Source organism: Chionomys nivalis, chromosome 8, assembly GCF_950005125.1.
Source record: "Chionomys nivalis chromosome 8, mChiNiv1.1, whole genome shotgun sequence".
NCBI lineage: Eukaryota > Metazoa > Chordata > Mammalia > Rodentia > Cricetidae > Chionomys > Chionomys nivalis.
The window spans coordinates 22,028,557-22,045,595 of NC_080093.1; the positions used below are offsets into that span (position 1 = coordinate 22,028,557).

The window sequence follows — 17,039 nt, forward strand, 5'->3', positions numbered from 1 at the left end:
TCTTTGCAACCTCAGTGATGAATGCAAATAAAAGTATCTCACCTGGTACACATGATGCGTGTCCTCTGTACTGACTGAGTGGGGAGAGAGGCTGGTTCAGTTCCACGGCATTCCACTTGACCATAAGCCCTTTACGAGCACGCTGCCAACTTGGGCCAGTGGGTCCAATAATACAGCTACCAGTTATGAATAGTGTGGTAGCAGCTGCCACCCTGTTTTCAAGACTCTGTGTGTGCCACTCAGTGAATCTGCAATGTAGCCCATAAATTTAGGGCAATGACACTACTAACCCCATTTTACAGTAGAAGACATTGATGGTCAAAGAAGTTGTAGCTTTTCCAAGGCCACACAACCAAGAATGAGTCTGGATTTAGACCCAGGGATTACAGATCTGCCACCACCCCACCCCACCCCCAGTTTATGTGGTATTCAGAGATACCAGGCGAGCACCCTACCAACTGAGGCGTGTTTCCCAGCCTCTCTTAAGATCTTTTAAAGCAACACTGCAGTAAGGAAAGTATGACCCCATGCAAACACCAAAAACGCTCAGCATGTCTGCTAGAACACGTGACAACATTGTGTCATTCCTACATGTAAGAGAAGGTTATCAAGTAAGTCACTAACAGTTCTATTCAAACGGAAGTTCAAGACTAAGAAACAAGAAATGATGCAATAATTCAATGTAGTTGGCAATTCCGGCAGTTCATACTGCAAAGGCAACTGTCCATCTCATTGCTGAGGTGTTTTGTGGTTTTGATATTTTAATTCCCTCTAGTATCCTGTCAAAATTCCCAGCAATCCATGTGTACTCAATCACAACAAACTGTTAAGAAATAACAGCTCTGGCTGGATTGACATGTCCCTCGGTGAGGCTGCATGTAGCAGCTACTCTTGTGAAAGGCTACCCCTCCCAGTCACTGGCAGAACTCCTGAATGCCACTTTCTCCTTGGCACTTAGGCCTCAAGTGATTCTTTGGTCTCAGAGGGGAGCTGGTTGCTTCAACCTTTCTAGAGAAATATAGACAACGAAAGACCTACAAACATCTCTGCCCTTCAGCTCCAAGGAAATAATCAGAAGGGTAGAGGAAGGTCCATGTACGCAATCCACATAACAGTGTGCCTACTAATGGCACTGGCTATGACCTCCCTAGGGATCCATTATAAGACAACAGACAGATAGTAAAGATCCTGTATAGATTTAAAAACTTAAAATGTGTCTTTTCTTGGGGTGCATATCGACATAAAATAAGATCTTGAATGTGTAAGTTACTTAATGTAATGCATCAAAATGGTGCCGGAACAGAGTTTGTAGAACATTTATATTTGTTCATAGTGAGGTTATAATTTATGAGGCTTGGTTGGCATTGGAGTTTCTTGAATCTCTTCCCACAGAGTCTAAGCTGGGTTTGAACAGTCTAAGCTGTTGTGTGTTTCACGTGGCCGCCGTGAGCTATGGTTAATCTCCACAGCTGACCGTAGGTTCCTTGAGGGGTGAGGAGCACCTAGAAGACCTGCACCCCAGGGTACCATGGAGCAGCAGGCTTGGATTTGATCATGGACTAGTTCTCAACCAGATTTATGCACACTTGGAAGAAATAGTGTCGCCTCTAAACCAAGGCAAGGGTGTTAAGTGGCCAGAAGGTTCTTAGTGTGGGTGGCTTTAGTATCACTGATTACTGTGATTACTGATTAAAGTTGGCTGTGTCCTTCTAGTTATGGAACCAAGAATGGGTTCTCTTTACACAGGACCCAGATTCACTAAGTGGGAGGGGCCTAAGTCAGGGGTACGACTGCATCATCTGCCTTCTAAGCTGCAGCTGCCACCTAGGGGGAGTTCAAACTCATGGTGTCGGGGTCCAGTGCTAGTGGGGACACTTCCGTTGCTCGAGGAGCAAAGGTACATGTCCTGTTTATTATCTCTGGCTGCACCAGCTGACCCTTCTGTGCAGCTCACTGGCATTATCAAAACCTTCATTAAGAGTGGCCCACTACCCATGGGTGAGGCCCTTAGGTTCGCGTTGCCTTCCAGCCCTCCAAGTCACAATGAGCCCACACCCAGACAATTACTTCCTAACACTTAGGCCAAACTGAAGGTCCGTGGTTTTCATCTAATTCCAAGACAGTATTTTTTTTAAAGTAATATATTTTTGTTTTGTTTTTGCTTTGCTTTGCTTTTATTTTCTGAGACAGGGTTTCTCTGTGAAGCTTTGGAGCCTTTCCTGGAACTTGCTTTGTAGACCAGCCTGACCTTGAACTCACAGACATTGGCCTGCCTCTGCCTCCCAAAGTGCTGGGATTAAAGATGTGCATCACCACTGCCCGGCCAAGGTGATATATTCTTAGAGGGGAAAAATAAGTCACTTAACAAAAGAGTATTCATTGTTCCAGACATGTATGTTATCTGAAGATGCACAATTAGTATAGTACTGGGATGGACCAATCAGAAAGGATGTCTTTGCACATCATGATGGATACAGGCTACTAAATATTCTAGAGCATCAGCCATACCAGGAGGTGCAGACCGGTTACAGCCTTCATTCTGGGGACTCCTACCACCGTATTCTCCACAATGCCTCCCTGAGGGAACCCTTGCCAAGTAGACAATGGAATGGCTGGCAGGAGAGTCTCTTCATTGCTTCGCCATGTCTATGTGGAATCACGAGCATTCTCCTTTTGGGTAAAAGTCAGCAAAGCTCTGCTAGGGTGAAATGATTCATGAGGGGTACCAGGCAAGGTTTTCTTCCCCTCCCTCAGAAAAAGCTTCATCTTGTCAAAAGATAATGGTCCCTCAATGGAGGTTTTTAGTGGCCTGGTGACCTATAAATGATAGCTAAAAGCTGGAACTAATCCCAGTCCAGTCAGATTGTCGCTTCACTGTGAATTAAATAACACTCGGTCCTAACTCACTGTAGCACGTGCCGCCATTAACACTGGAGCCTTCACTGGGAAAATGAGTCTCAGTCAGTGTAGGAGAGGAGAGGGACCCGAGAGGCTGATGGGCAGACACTGGAGTTGCTTTTGTCCTTCTCTTTTTATTGTATATTTAGAAAATAAAATATGTCACCTTTCAACCTTCCTGTTGGTTAAAAGGCTACTTAACAGATAGGCAAAGGGGCCGGTCTGCCTGGCTTTCCGGTTGCTGGCCACGTGACAGGCCGGTACCCCTGACTCCTACCCTGGCTGTAAAGGCCATTTGCCCAAGGACTGGAGCTGTCTCCTTTGACTGTGGAGCAGATGATTGCACTAATGCTAAACAGTGAGAGTTCCTTCTAGAAACTTCCCTCTCGGTCCAGAAAGTGCGAGCGTCCCACCATATGGAGAAACAACCTGATTTCAAAGTTTTGCACCCCCGACATCGTAAGCATTTCGTGCTAAAGCGTTTCTTTGGCTAAGGCGCACTCTGGACCATAGGCACACGGCTTCTGCAGGCAGATGGGAATTCCATTCTGAGGGATGCCTTACGTGGAATGAGTTCATAATGAGTCAATGCTGCAGAGAGATTAAGCGCCCACCATCTTTGCAGCTGAGCCTTGTGTTTGTTCAGCGTCGAATGAGAATTCCCTAATCTTCCTTCAGTTAAACACGGTGAGGTCCCAAGGAAGATGAAAGGGAGGCCACTTTCCCCCCTGGATAGACATCCGTGAAGTGAAATGCCAGAGTTCATGAAGTTCAAGAAAAACACAAGAGAGACATGTAGCTGGGACTAACTTTGAGGATGGGGACATAATGGGAAACACAGACCCGTGCGTGGGGGGCGCTCTCCTGACTCGCGTGCAGACTTCCAAGAGAGGCTTGGTCCTAGGTTTTCACCATCGGAATAAACTGAATAAGGTGGTGTGTGTGTGTGTCCAAGAGCATGCACATATATAACTTTTGCATTTGATCTCAGCCAAAAGTCTGAGAAACAATGAAAAAAATCATAATTTTGGAACAGCTCCCTCCTAGCACGCTGTATGCTTTTAAGGGCAACCCGATTTTGCCAAAATTCGTCTCAGCTTCTCTCCCAAGGGCTCTTTCAGCCTTTGACTTGTATTAATGTACCACTTCCACGTAGTTTCACAAAGTCCTAGAGCCAAACCTGTAATCCTCTCCCCTCATATTTCAGTGAAGTCCTGCCTGGGTAATTACCAGGAGGAGGACCAGGGCTATCCAGCTGGATCCAGATGCGGCACGGCAGCCTCACAGGCGAGCTTTCACCTGGGTCAGCGGGATAAACAAAATAAATGATGGAATCCTGTCTTAGAGCAGCAAGAGCTGGGGGCCAGGGGATTCCAGACGTCTGCAAGCCTGTGAGCTCAGCACAGCTTGGTCACAACATAACCCCGAGAGTTGGGGCATCTCCCCCAGGGATCCAAAATTCCCTCCACTGAGAAAGTGAGTTCAAAGATTTTGTCTGTCCCCACATCTGTTGAGGTTTCTGTTTCTTTGTGACTCGGTTTCCCTGTATATAAGATAGGGACAATAATCTTCTTAGATTGTGAAGATAGAATGATTTACCATGCAGAGTTTTACGGGACAGTGTAAGCCCTCAGTGTCCTTTACCCTTCACCCTGGGCAGTACTGTCCTCGTGACAGAGCAGGACCAGCAGATGTAAGTCAGAGGCGACGCCTGTGACAAATGCAGTCCTAAAAGTGGCACAAAAATAGGCATGGGGATGCCCACCCTTAATTCCAACACTCAAGAGGCAGAGACAAGAGATTCGGGCGTTGAGGAGACCAGCCTGAGCTACTTAGTACGATTCTGTCTCAAAGAAACAAGTCACACAAAATCATTGCTATTCCAGGTGAGCTGTTCCTGCCCCACCCCAGTTCTGACTGTATAATCCTAACTAAAGAAAGCCGCAGGAGCGAATGCAACTCAGTGGTAGAATGTACGCTTGGCAAATGCAAAGTCCTGGGTTCGATCCCTAGCACTGAGTGGAAAGATAGGAGTGGAGAGAGTAAGAGAGGGAGAGAAGGAAAATAGAGATTAGAACATCACTATTCCAAAACATTAAACAGAGTTGTGCCAAAGAACCCAGCAATTCTGCTTTTGGATGTGTGTTCAAAGGAATAGGGACTCAAAGCCATTTTTGCAATCTTACCATAAATGATCGAAGGTAGGAAAAAGCTACTATAAACTGAATATCTATGCCCACCCCACCAAAATTTACATAATGAAATGCAAATCCCAGGTAATGATTTTAGAAAGTTGGGACTTTCAAGAGGGACTAGATTTTGGGGTGGAACACTCATGATTGCGTGATTAGTGTTCTTATTTTAAAAAAATCCATAGTACATTCCTCTCCCTACCCCTTGCGAGGACACAGCGAGAAGATGACCAGTTAGGGACAGAAATCAGGTCCTTACCAGACACAGAATCCGCTGGTGCCCAGAGCTGAGATTCCCCAACCTCTGTCTCTCTCAGAAACAAATTTCTCTAAGCTTCCAAGTCAGTAGTATGCTGATCTAGCGGGCCAGTGGCCTAACCCACCACTCCAGGGACGCAGATGAATGATGGACAAACAGAATGTGGAGTGTACACATAAAGGGACATTGTGCAGCCTTCAGAAGCAAAGGCACTCCGACATCCTGCAGTCCGAACCAAACTTGAGGACGTTAAGTGAATAAGTCATATGTGAAAAGATAAATACATACAGCATAAAATGCCTTGCTTGTTCAAATTCCTAGGGAAAGTTAGGAAGTAGAGTGCCGGTTACCGGAGGCTGGGGGACAAGTGGGATGAGGGAGCTGGATGAGACAGTTTCCGTTTTATGAGATTCAGAGTTCTGTAGCTAGGCTGTGATGGGTTGCACATGCATGTATTTAATGTCATTGAACTATACACTTAAAATGGTAAATCTTGCGTTATATGTATTTTACCTCAAAACCATTATGAGTGATGAAAGTCCTTCTCATTCCCTCCGGGAATCCAGGAACCTACTCTTTTTCTCATTTCCTGTAGAAAAGCATGCGTTTCAGCTCCTGGGGACAGGGGGCACCTAGTGATTGTCCCCAGATGAATCTTGTTTCAACACACAGGTCTTCAGGAGTCTTTTGATGGCTAAATCCAAAGATAACTGCTGGTGTTTAAGAACTGGGAAAAGTCACAGGCTTTTTAATGTCTGACATATTGAAAGGTCTGCCAGGACTTCACAGCACAGAAATGGGCTGGAAACATGTGTCACCAAGTCAGTATAGACCTGTGTGCCATGGACCCTTGATGCCCAGACTCTCAGGGCTCTGGGTGTGGGAGTCAGTTACATTTTGTACCCAACATCAACAGAACAGTGGTCTCCATCTAAAACAGAATAAACTAGAAACTCCAAGGTTGGGCAGCTCTCAGCCCGTCTCTGTCACTGCAGTATGCCCTGCCTCAGTCTACTCTAGACTTCAGAGAAGTAACCCCCTTCCTGTTATATCTTCAATACATTCCCAGGCACCCCAGTTGGACCACAACCTCAGGGTTCCAGGAAAATGGGGTTAACTGAGCCCAGCAGGCCATCTCAGAAATGCAAATCCATATGGTCAATATGATCAGATGCTCAATATTGTTAGAGGGAAGAAAAATTAAAACGACAAGGAGATAACATACAAATTAACAAATTGCATGTGTACTGGGGATGGATCTGGGGACTCAGACCCAAGGCTTCCCATGTGTGGAGCAAGCTTTCTGCTACTGAGCTACAGCCACATGCCTGGAGTTTTCTGATACAAGGTCTCACTATGTAGCTCAGCCTGACTTCAAAGCCTCAATCCTTTGACCTCTGCCTTCTGAGTGCAGGAATTACAAGTGTCCACCACCGTGCCTGGCTCCTGCATCATGATGTCTTATACTGCATAAACCCTACAGCTTTTTGCATCCAGTTTTTAATTTTATAAAGGTTAGAGTCGCTTCCCTTCCTAAAACAACTGAGTCTGGACAGTACATTAAGGTTAAAAATACAGACCTTCTTGCAAGGCCTGGTAGAGCAAACCTTTGGCCTCAGAACTCAAAGGCAGAGACTGGTAAATCTCTAAGTTTAAGCCAGCCTGGTCTATTTAGCAACTTCCAGGCCAGCCAAGGCTACATCGTGAAGCCCTGTCTCAAAATAAATAAATACCTTGAGTTTAGTAAACAAACACATTGTACAAGTACCTAAGGATGGGATGCAAGACAAAAACATTGTTCTTGTGGTCATTCAAAGGCACAGGTAGACAGAAAATCAGAGTGTCGGGTCTAGCCAGGAAACAGAGGTCTTGAGACTTCGACAGAGGTAGCTGATACAAAAGGCACCTCGGGTGCTGCCCAGTAGGAACAAGGACTTCAAATGACTTGCAGATACTGCCGCTTACATTGCCCACAGCAGAATAAGAGACAAAAAATGTCCTGTGTTCCCTTCCCCCTGTCCTCCAGCCAAACCAAGACACGTTTGCCCAGGCCAGAAGAGGAGAACAGAAATGGCCTGAGTTCACGTAAGCAAGGAGGGCAGCAGGGGGCTACAGAGCCCAGCCACTCCACTCCTTGTTCGTGGTGGTCCTTTCAACCCTCCATTTCTCCATCTCACATATGAAGAAAGCTCAGAGGAGTTACCCAAGAGCCCTCAAATTTCATAACAAAGATTCAGGCCTGAACAACCTGGGGTCACAGTCACTCTGATCTGCTAACACCACTTTGAGATAGAGTATAGTCAAGACAGATGAACTATTAACCAGATCAAACAAAAGGACCCAAAATCTCAAGATTAAATCAAGTTACTTAACAACTGTCCTGGTTTAGTTTCTGTGACCGTGATAAACACTAAGGTCAAAACAATCTTCGGAGGAAAGGGATTGTTTGGGTTCCAGGTCACAGTCCACATTCAAGGGAAGCCATGGCAGGCACTGGAGGTAGAAACCTGGAGAGCGGACTGAAGAAGAGGCATGGCGGAATAGTGCTAAGGGGCTCACTCGCCCTCTGGTTTGCTCGTCTGACAACAAAACTCACCGGGACAGCTGCCTCCCAAAGCACTATATTTTCAAGTTTCCTCTAATTTGCCTGCCAGTCTTGTTCACCAGTCCTGTTTGCGCTGGTCCCAGGGAAGGGGCTGGACTTCCCTGAGCCAATGGCCTCGACCTATCAGTTCTCACCTGGGTCTTTGCTCAGTTCCTGCTCCTGGCACCCAGTGGCTGAGGCAGTGAGGAGGGTGAAGACCTGACTTGGGCCCAGAGAAACTCTGGAAGGCATTTTGTGGGAGGGGAAGCTAAGCCTTCCTCTACTACACCCTGGAAGGCTGAACATGTTTCCTATGAATTTTATCCTTTTCCATGGTCGCTTTTAAGATTTTAAATGGGGCCAGAGAGATGACTCAGAAGTTAAGACTATACTTGCTACTCTCGCAGAGGAATGGAGTTCTGTTCCCGTGCCCACTCGGCAGCATGCAGCCCCTCATACTGCAGTTCCGGGAAATCCGATAGCCTCTTCAGGCCTCACACTCAGGCACGCGAGCGCGCACACACACACACACACACACACACACACTTTAAAATAAAATAGATCTCTTTTTTTTAAAATTAATGTAATTAAAGTCATTACAGAAACTTGAAAAGGCATACCAAAAAAGGAAAAATAGTTTAAGAAAAAAAATTAAGATATCCATAATGTTATTATCATATGTTGTTACATTCATGTTTCTCAGTAATTTCTTCTATTTTGTTTTCAAAAGGCATAAAATTGGGGTCCTAATCCCAGGACTTCCTTGGATTTGCCTTCTCTTTCTAAAAAAATATTTGTGACTTTATTATTATTATTATTATTATTTGGTTTTTCGAGACAGGGTTTCTCTGTGTAATAGCCATGGCTGTCCTGGAACTCGCTTTGTAGACCAGGCTGGCCTCGAACTCACTGAGATCCACCTGCCTCTGCTTCCCAGGTGCTGAGATTAAAGGTGTGTGCCACCAACGCTCCACCTTGGATTTGCCTTCTTGATATCTTAGTTTCATATCTTGAATTTCTTCCCCTTCTTAAATTCTGTTTCATAAACATTTCCCCACAGCACGGGGAGTAGTAGCTTAACAGTCAGACATATAATAACAATCCTTTCATATTGATCTGCCCTAGGCTCAGTTCCCTGTCGTTAGACAGACTTTGCTTCCAGTTCTTTGCTATTTAAAATTCCTCCTTACACATCCAAGGCCAACAACCATGGTTTACACTTGGGGGGCCTTGGGATCTCTTCAGTCATTAATATCATAAGAGCAGAAATGATCTTTGCTTTGGTTCACCCAAATTTATATCTGAGACAGAGCAGCTATTGTTGAATGGATGGATGACTTTCTCATTCATTCTTGAAGATATCAAATTCCCAGAGGGAAAAAAGTCTAAGGCAAAGGGCAGGAGCACATTGAAAGCCCCAAGGACACGTGGCCAATTGCTTCCTGGACACATGGACCTGTTTGTACATACAGTTCCCAGCAGAGTCGGAGCAGCTCCAGCCAGACCCCGTGCCCTTTCCTTGGCCTCCTCCGTTCCTGTGAGTCCCCTCCCCAGGTCCTGATTGTGGGGCCTCAAGAGCATCTTAGAAAGCAGAGAAACCTGCAGGTCTGTTTGGAGGGCCTCTGTGGGGCCCAGAATTCCCCTTCACAGTCTGGAGAAGCAAAGAAATCCTTTAACATCTTTCAAAAAGAAGCATGTGTGTGGGCTTTTTCAGCTTAAAAACGTGATTCCTCAAACATCCCAACATACACAAACAGAGAAGATGTGTGAAAGTGCCTCTAGCCCCCACTCTAAGATCTACGCTCCACATTATGGTCACGCCAATTATTAAAACAGTACATTCTCTTTTTAAGATAAAAAATTAAATTATACATCCCTTTTAAAGGAGGAGGAGGGCTTTGGCTTAGTTCACACAGAGGGAGTGGGGGGCAGAATTGACTGTAAAACAAAATTTCACAAGACCAAAAGGTAAGAGCAGAAAAGTGACTGTCCACAAAGTTGAATGTAATGGTTCAGATTTAGATTTTCAAAGTGACTTAGGCCATCTAGGAAAACAAGTAAACAGAAAATGCGGCTGTTCTCACTTGGTTGATAAAACCGTTGAGATCCCTGTGGGAATTAAAAACACAGAATAAAAAGAGGCCCAGACGGGAGGCATGGTGGAGTAGGTCCTGCTATAACGGCGGCTAGGGGCACAGAGACCAAGGCCAGCCTGCACTACCAGAGTGCGATCTGCCTCAAACAAGGACGCCACCACCAACTACCAGCGATTTTTTTCTATTTGAGAGGGGGAGGGAGGGCTGGAGAGATTGTTCAGTGGTTAAGAGCACTGGCTGCTCTTTCAATTGACCAGGGTTCAATTCCCAGCACCCACATGGCAGCTCAGAGCTGTCTATAACTCCAGTTCCAGGGGATCCAACACCCTCGCACAGACATACATGCAGGCAAAACAGCAATGCACATAAAAACAATAAATCAAAAATTGAAAAAAAGAGGGCCATGGAGTTGACTCCCCAATGAGTACAGTGCTTGCCACTCAAACATGAGCTTGGTCCTCAGCATCTACATAAGAGCTAGCCTTGGTCACATGCACATGACCTGAGCAATACGGGTGGAAATGGGAACCGTGACAAATCCCAGGGCTTGCTGGCCAGTTAGCCTAGCTAAAATACCAAACTTCAGTTTCAGAGAAACAGTCTCAAAATATAGAGAGCGACGGAAGGACACACTCAACGTCTAACTCTGGCCTCCATATATGGGCACACAGGGCAGCACACACCCCTACCCACCCTCCACCCCACCTCTACTCCCCCACGCTAAAGGTAAAAATGTTTCAAAGTTTCAATATAGTTCCTACATTTGCTGAGTCCACAATGAGGGCTGGCTGATTTTTTGGAGGTTTTTGTTTGTTTATTTTGTCGTGTGTGTGTGTGTGTGTGTGTGTGTGTGTGTTGTTTTTTTGAGACAGGGTTTCTCTGTAGCTTTGGAGCCTATCCTGAAACTAGCTTTTGTAGACCAGGCTGGCCTTGAACTCAGAGATCTGCCTGCCTCTTCCTCCCGAGTGCTGGGATTAAAGGCGTGGGCCACCACTGCCCGGACGGTATTTTTATTTTTGGTAACAGTACAGAGTTCTTCTTAGTAACAACTTTTAACAAAATGCATGATCCCAACAAATAATCTTTCAAAGGGCTTTGTTGATCTGGCTGATGTACGATACCTGGGATAAGGACCAAATTCTTAAATTCTTATTTTTTAAAATAATTTATTTTTATATTATGTGCATTGGTGTTTTGCCTTGCATATATATTTATGTGAGGGTGTCAGATCTTAGTGTTACAGGCAGTTTTTAGCTGCCATGGGGTGCTGGGAAATGAACCAGACGCTGGTTTCACTTAATGCAGCACTCCGGTTTTCTCACCACAGACCTGGTCCCTGGCCCTTCTCCTCTCCTCCCTCCCCTCTTCTCTCGTTGCCTCTTTATATTTTCTGTCCCTCCATTGTCTATTTCTGGCTTTTAGAGCCACGACACCTAGCCATGTAAAACAGGGGCAGAGGCGCTGTTCCAGAAGCACCTGGCCTGACAAATGAGCCTGTCTTCTGTTCCTGAGTGAAGTAGAAAGGACAACTGTTCTAGATTGAGCTACTGTGTGTGGCATTGTCTCTATACAAAAAAAAAAAAAAAGATGACATATGGGTATTTTGGGAATAGTTTCTCCAAATGCCCTACCACACAAGGACACAGTTAGACCCACAAAGTATATACCTGCAGGTCTAAAGCTCTCTGACAGTCTTTTATAAATTTATTCTAATTTTTGTATTCCATCTCACAGACTTTTAGAAGGTTAACTTCTGATTCCATCTAGTTAAAAAAAAATGACTTGCGTAGTTCTGCTCAAACTACAGACTCTGTAGTACATGCATAAGGCTAACCTTATGCCTCCTTCTATGGGCTGTTGCTCTTCCCCCCCACCCCCAGATGCAACCAAATGGCTTCTCACATGTCGAGAGCTCCAAACGGAGTGTAGGTATGAATTTAATGATGGTTATAGCTCAGGCTGGAGAGATGGTTCAGTGGTTAAACACATGCATTGCTTTTGCAGAGGACCTGAGTTTGAATCCCAACTCCACACACATCACCTGACTCCGAACCACCTGTGACTCTAGCTCCAGGAGCATGTAATACCTCTGGGCTCTGTGGGCACCTTCACTCAAGTGCACAGACCCACCCACACAGAGACGTGTGTGTATGCCTATATATACATATATATCGACATAAAGTTTAAATAATGGCTACAGCTCACCTGAGCAGTTCTGGGGAGAGTGATTTATGTAAAATGAGGTTATAAACAACTAATACAATTGCTAAGAACCCCACTAAAAATCTCCTTCAATTGTCGGTGGGAGTAGGCAGGAACCAGTGACCTCTGCAGACAGGGTCTAAGCCAGGGAACTCCGAACCAGACCAGAGACATTTATGGAAACAGGTCTGAGCCAGCGACCTAGGCTGGAACAGACCTGAGACAGCAAACTCCACAGGAGCAGGTACAAGGGAGCAACTACTGAGGGAGTGGGCCAGAGCACAGGACCTCTGCAGGTCCAGGTACAAGTCTGAGACCTCTGAGTGAGTAGACTGGAACCAGAGATCTGTGGTCCAGGCACAAATCTGGAATCTCCAAGGGAGTAGGCCTGAGCCAGGACATCTACCAAAGCAGGCCCAAGGTAGCAACCTCGGCAGAAAGAGCCCCAAGCAAGCAATCTCTGTGGGAGCAGGGCTGAATGACCCCTGGTACTGCAGAGCAAACCCCATGAGCACCAAGTGACCTCTGGGAACACAGAGTGACCAATGGGGTGACTGAAACCATGGCCTTGACTACACCATGAGGAACAACCATCTGAGCCTTGGGTCCACTGGCACCTGGAAGATTGATCTCCAGAATCACAGACAGCCCCAACTACACCAATCAGAGGAAAAGATGGGTAGATAAGGTAAGAACACACGTAACAACACAAAGAGCAACACGACACCAGTAAAAACTAGTGACCCTACAATAGCAAGACTTGAACAACCAAATACAGATGAAGCAGAGGAAAATGACCTAAAAGATAACTTTAGGAGAATGTTTGAGGCCCTTAAAATTTCCTCAAAGAAATGGAAAAAAAAAGACAAACAAAAAATTAGAAGACATCAACAAATCCCTTAAAGAAAACCAAGAAAAAGCAATCAAACTTAAGAAACTATTCAAGACTTGAAAACTGAAATAGATACAATAAAGAAAACACAAGCTTTGGGAATTATAGAAACAGAAATCATGAGAAAACAATCAGGAATCACAAATGCAAGCATAAATAGCAGACTACAAGAGATGGAAGAGAGAAACTCAAGTGCTGAAGATACAATAGAGAAAATAAACTCATCAGTCAAAGAAAACATTAAATCTAACAAAATCTTAATACAAGATATTCAGGAAATATTGAACACCATGAAAATACCTAACCTAAGAATAATAGGTATAGAAGAAGGAAAAGAAATCCAACTCAAAAGCACAGAAAATATATTTAAGAAAATCATAGAAGAAACTTTCCCAACCTAAAGAAATATATGCCTATGAAAATATAAGAAGCTTACAGAATACCAAATAGACTGGACCAAAAAAATTTCCTTGCCACATAATAATCAAAACATTAAATATACAGAATAAATAAAGAATATTAAGAGCTGCAAAGGAAAAAGGCCAAGTAACATATAAAGGCAGACCTATCAGAATTATACCTGAATTCTCATTGGAGACAATAAAAGCCAGAAGGTCGTGGTCAAGCGTTATGCAGACATTAAGAGACCACGGTTGCAAGCCCAGACTACTATACCCAGGAAAACTTTCAATCACCATAGAAAGACAAAATAAGATATTCCATGACATGGGATAAAACTGGACTCGCTGAACATAGTGGACAATGAGGACTACTGAGAACTCAAGAACAATGGCAGGGCTGGAGAGATGGCTCAGTGGTTAAGAGCATTGCCTGCTCTTCCAAAGGTCCTGAGTTCAATTCCCAGCAACCACATGGTGGCTCACAACCATCTGTAATAGGATCTGGTGCCCTCTTTAGGCCTGCAGACATACACACAGACAGAATATTGTATCCATAATGAATAAATAAATAAATATTTTTTTAAATAAAAAGAACAATGGCAATGGGTTTTTGATCCTACTGCACGTACTGGCTTTGTGGGAGCCTAGACAGTTTGAATGCTCACCTTACTAGACCAGGATGGAGGTGGGTGGTCCTTGGGCTTCCTACAGGGCAGGGAACCCTGATTGCTCTTCGGGCTGACGAGGGAGGGGGACTTGATTGGGGGAGGGGGAGGGAAATGAGAGGTGGGGGGAGGCAGAAATCTTTAATAAATAAACAAATAAATAAATTTTAAAAAAATAAAAAAATTTAAAAAAAGATATTCCATGACAAACTGGATTTAACCAATACCTAACCACAAACCCAGCACTACACAAAATACTAGAAGGAAAACTCCAACCCAAGGAAGTTGGCTACATCAACAAAAACACAGACAATTGATGATCTCATAGCAGCAAATCCCAAAAAAGGGGAAAACACACAAAATAACATCACCAACAATGAAAACTAAAATAGCAAGAGATAGCAATCACTGGTCATTAATATTCTTTAATATAAATGGACTCAACTCACCTATAAAAAGACACCAGCTAACAGATTGGATACGAAAACAGAATCCATCCTTCTGCTGCATACAAGAAACACACCTCAACCTCAAATACAGACATTGCCTCACAATAAAGGGTTGGGCAAAAAATTTCCAATCAAATGGACCTAAGAAAAAAGCTGGTGCAACTATCCTAATATCTAACAAAATAAACTTCAAACTAAAATCAATCAAAAGAGACAAAGAAGGACATTTCATATTAGTCACAGGAAAAATCCATCAAGAGGAAATCTCAATACTGAACATCTATGCCCCAAAACAAGGGCACGCTCATATGTAAAAGAAACACTTCTAAAGCTTAAATCACACATTAAACCCCACACACTAATAGTGGGAGACTTCAGCACTCCCCTCTCACCACTGGACAGGTCAGTCAGACAAAAAATTAAAAGAGAAATAAGGGAACTAACAGATGTTATGACTCAAATGGACTTAACAGACATCTATTGAACATTCCATCCAAACAGAAACGATTATACCTTCTTCACAGCACCTCATGGAACCATCTCAAAAATTGACCACATACTAGGTAACAAAACAAACCTCAACAGATACAAAAAAAAATTGGAATAACCCCATGTATCTTATTAGATCACCATGACTTAAAACTAGAATTAAACAGCAACAATAATTCCAGAAAGCCCACAAACACATGGAAAATAAACAGTGCTCACCTGAATCATCAATGGGTCAAGAAAGAAATAAAGGAAGAAATTAAAGACTTTCTAAAATTCAATGAAAATAAGCACACAACATACCCAAATTTATGGAACACAATGAAAGCTGTGTTAAGAGGAAAATTCATAGCACTAAAGGCCTACATAAAGAAGATGGGAAAATCCCACACTAATGAGTTAACAGAACATTTGAAAATTTTAGAACAAAAAGAAGCAAACTCACCAAGGAGAACTAAATGACAGGAAATAATCAAATTAAGAGCTAAAATCAACAAAGTAGAAACAATGAAAACAATACAAAGAATCAATGAGACAAAGAATTGGTTCTTCCAGAAAATCAACAAAATAGACAAACCTTTATCCAAACTAACCAAAAGCAGAGTTAGAATATCCAAATTAGCTTCTTCTTCTTCTGGAAACACCAAATGGCGGATGACGCCGGTGCAGCGGGAGGGCCCAGAGGACCCGGGGGCCCAGGATTAGGATGCCGTGGCGGCTTCCGCGGAGGATTCGGCAGCGGTCTGAGGGGCCGTGGCCCTGGTCGAGGCCGTGGCCGAGGACGAGGCCGCGGGGCTCGCGGAGGTAAAGCTGAAGACAAGGAGGGGATTCCGGTCACCAAGCTGGGCCGCCTGGTTAAGGACATGAAAATCAAGTCCCTAGAGGAGATCTACCTGTTCTCCCTGCCCATTAAGGAGTCTGAGATTATTGGCTTTTTCCTGGGAGCTTCCCTAAAGGATGAGGTTCTGAAGATCATGCCCGTGCAGAAGCAGACTAGGGCAGGCCAGCGGACCAGGTTCAAGGCTTTCATCGCTATTGGGGATTACAATGGTCACGTAGGTCTCGGTGTCAAGTGCTCCAAGGAGGTAGCCACTGCCATCCGAGGGGCCATCATCTTGGCCAAGCTTTCCATTGTCCCTGTGCGGAGAGGCTACTGGGGGAACAAGATTGGCAAGCCCCACACTGTTCCGTGCAAAGTGACAGGCCGCTGTGGGTCTGTGCTGGTGCGTCTCATCCCTGCCCCCAGAGGCACTGGCATAGTCTCCGCTCCTGTGCCCAAGAAGCTGCTGCTGATGGCTGGCATTGATGACTGCTACACATCAGCCACTGCCTCCCTGGGCAACTTTGCCAAGGCTTCCTTTGATGCCATCTCTAAGACCTACAGCTACCTGACCCCCGACCTCTGGAAAGAGACTGTGTTCACCAAGTCTCCTCATCAGGAATTCACTGACCATCTTGTGAAAACCCACACCAGAGTCTCTGTTCAGAGGACCCAGGCTCCAGCTGTGGCCACCACATAAGGGTTTTTATACAAGGAAAATAAAAGTGAATTAAGTCTGTTAAAAAAAAAAAGAATATCCAAATTAACAAAATCAGATATGAACAGGGGGACATAACAACAGACATGGAGAAAATCCAGAGAACCATTGGGTCATATTTCAAAAACCTGTACTCCACAAAATTGGAAAACTTAAAGGAAATCGACAACTTTCTGGATAAATATCACTTACCAAAATTAAATCAAGACCAGATAAGCAAATTAAGCAGACCTATAACTGCTGAAGAAATAGAAACAGTCATCAAAAGTCTCCCAACCAAAAAAAAAAAAAAAGCCCAGGACCAGATGGTATCCACTAAGAATTCTATAAGATTTTCAAAGAAGAATAATACCAATACTCCTCAAATTGTTCTA

General features: G+C 44.3%; 1 protein-coding gene across 1 annotated transcript; it reads left to right on the plus strand.

Moving 5' to 3' along the window:
- Positions 1–15,774: 15,774 nt before the first annotated feature.
- On the plus strand, positions 15,775–16,657 carry LOC130880475 (40S ribosomal protein S2-like). Its single transcript, XM_057779512.1, has one exon. The coding sequence runs from the start codon at positions 15,775–15,777 to the stop codon at positions 16,645–16,647; it is 873 nt and encodes a 290-aa protein (XP_057635495.1). The 3' UTR covers positions 16,648–16,657.
- The last annotated feature ends 382 nt before the right edge of the window (positions 16,658–17,039 follow it).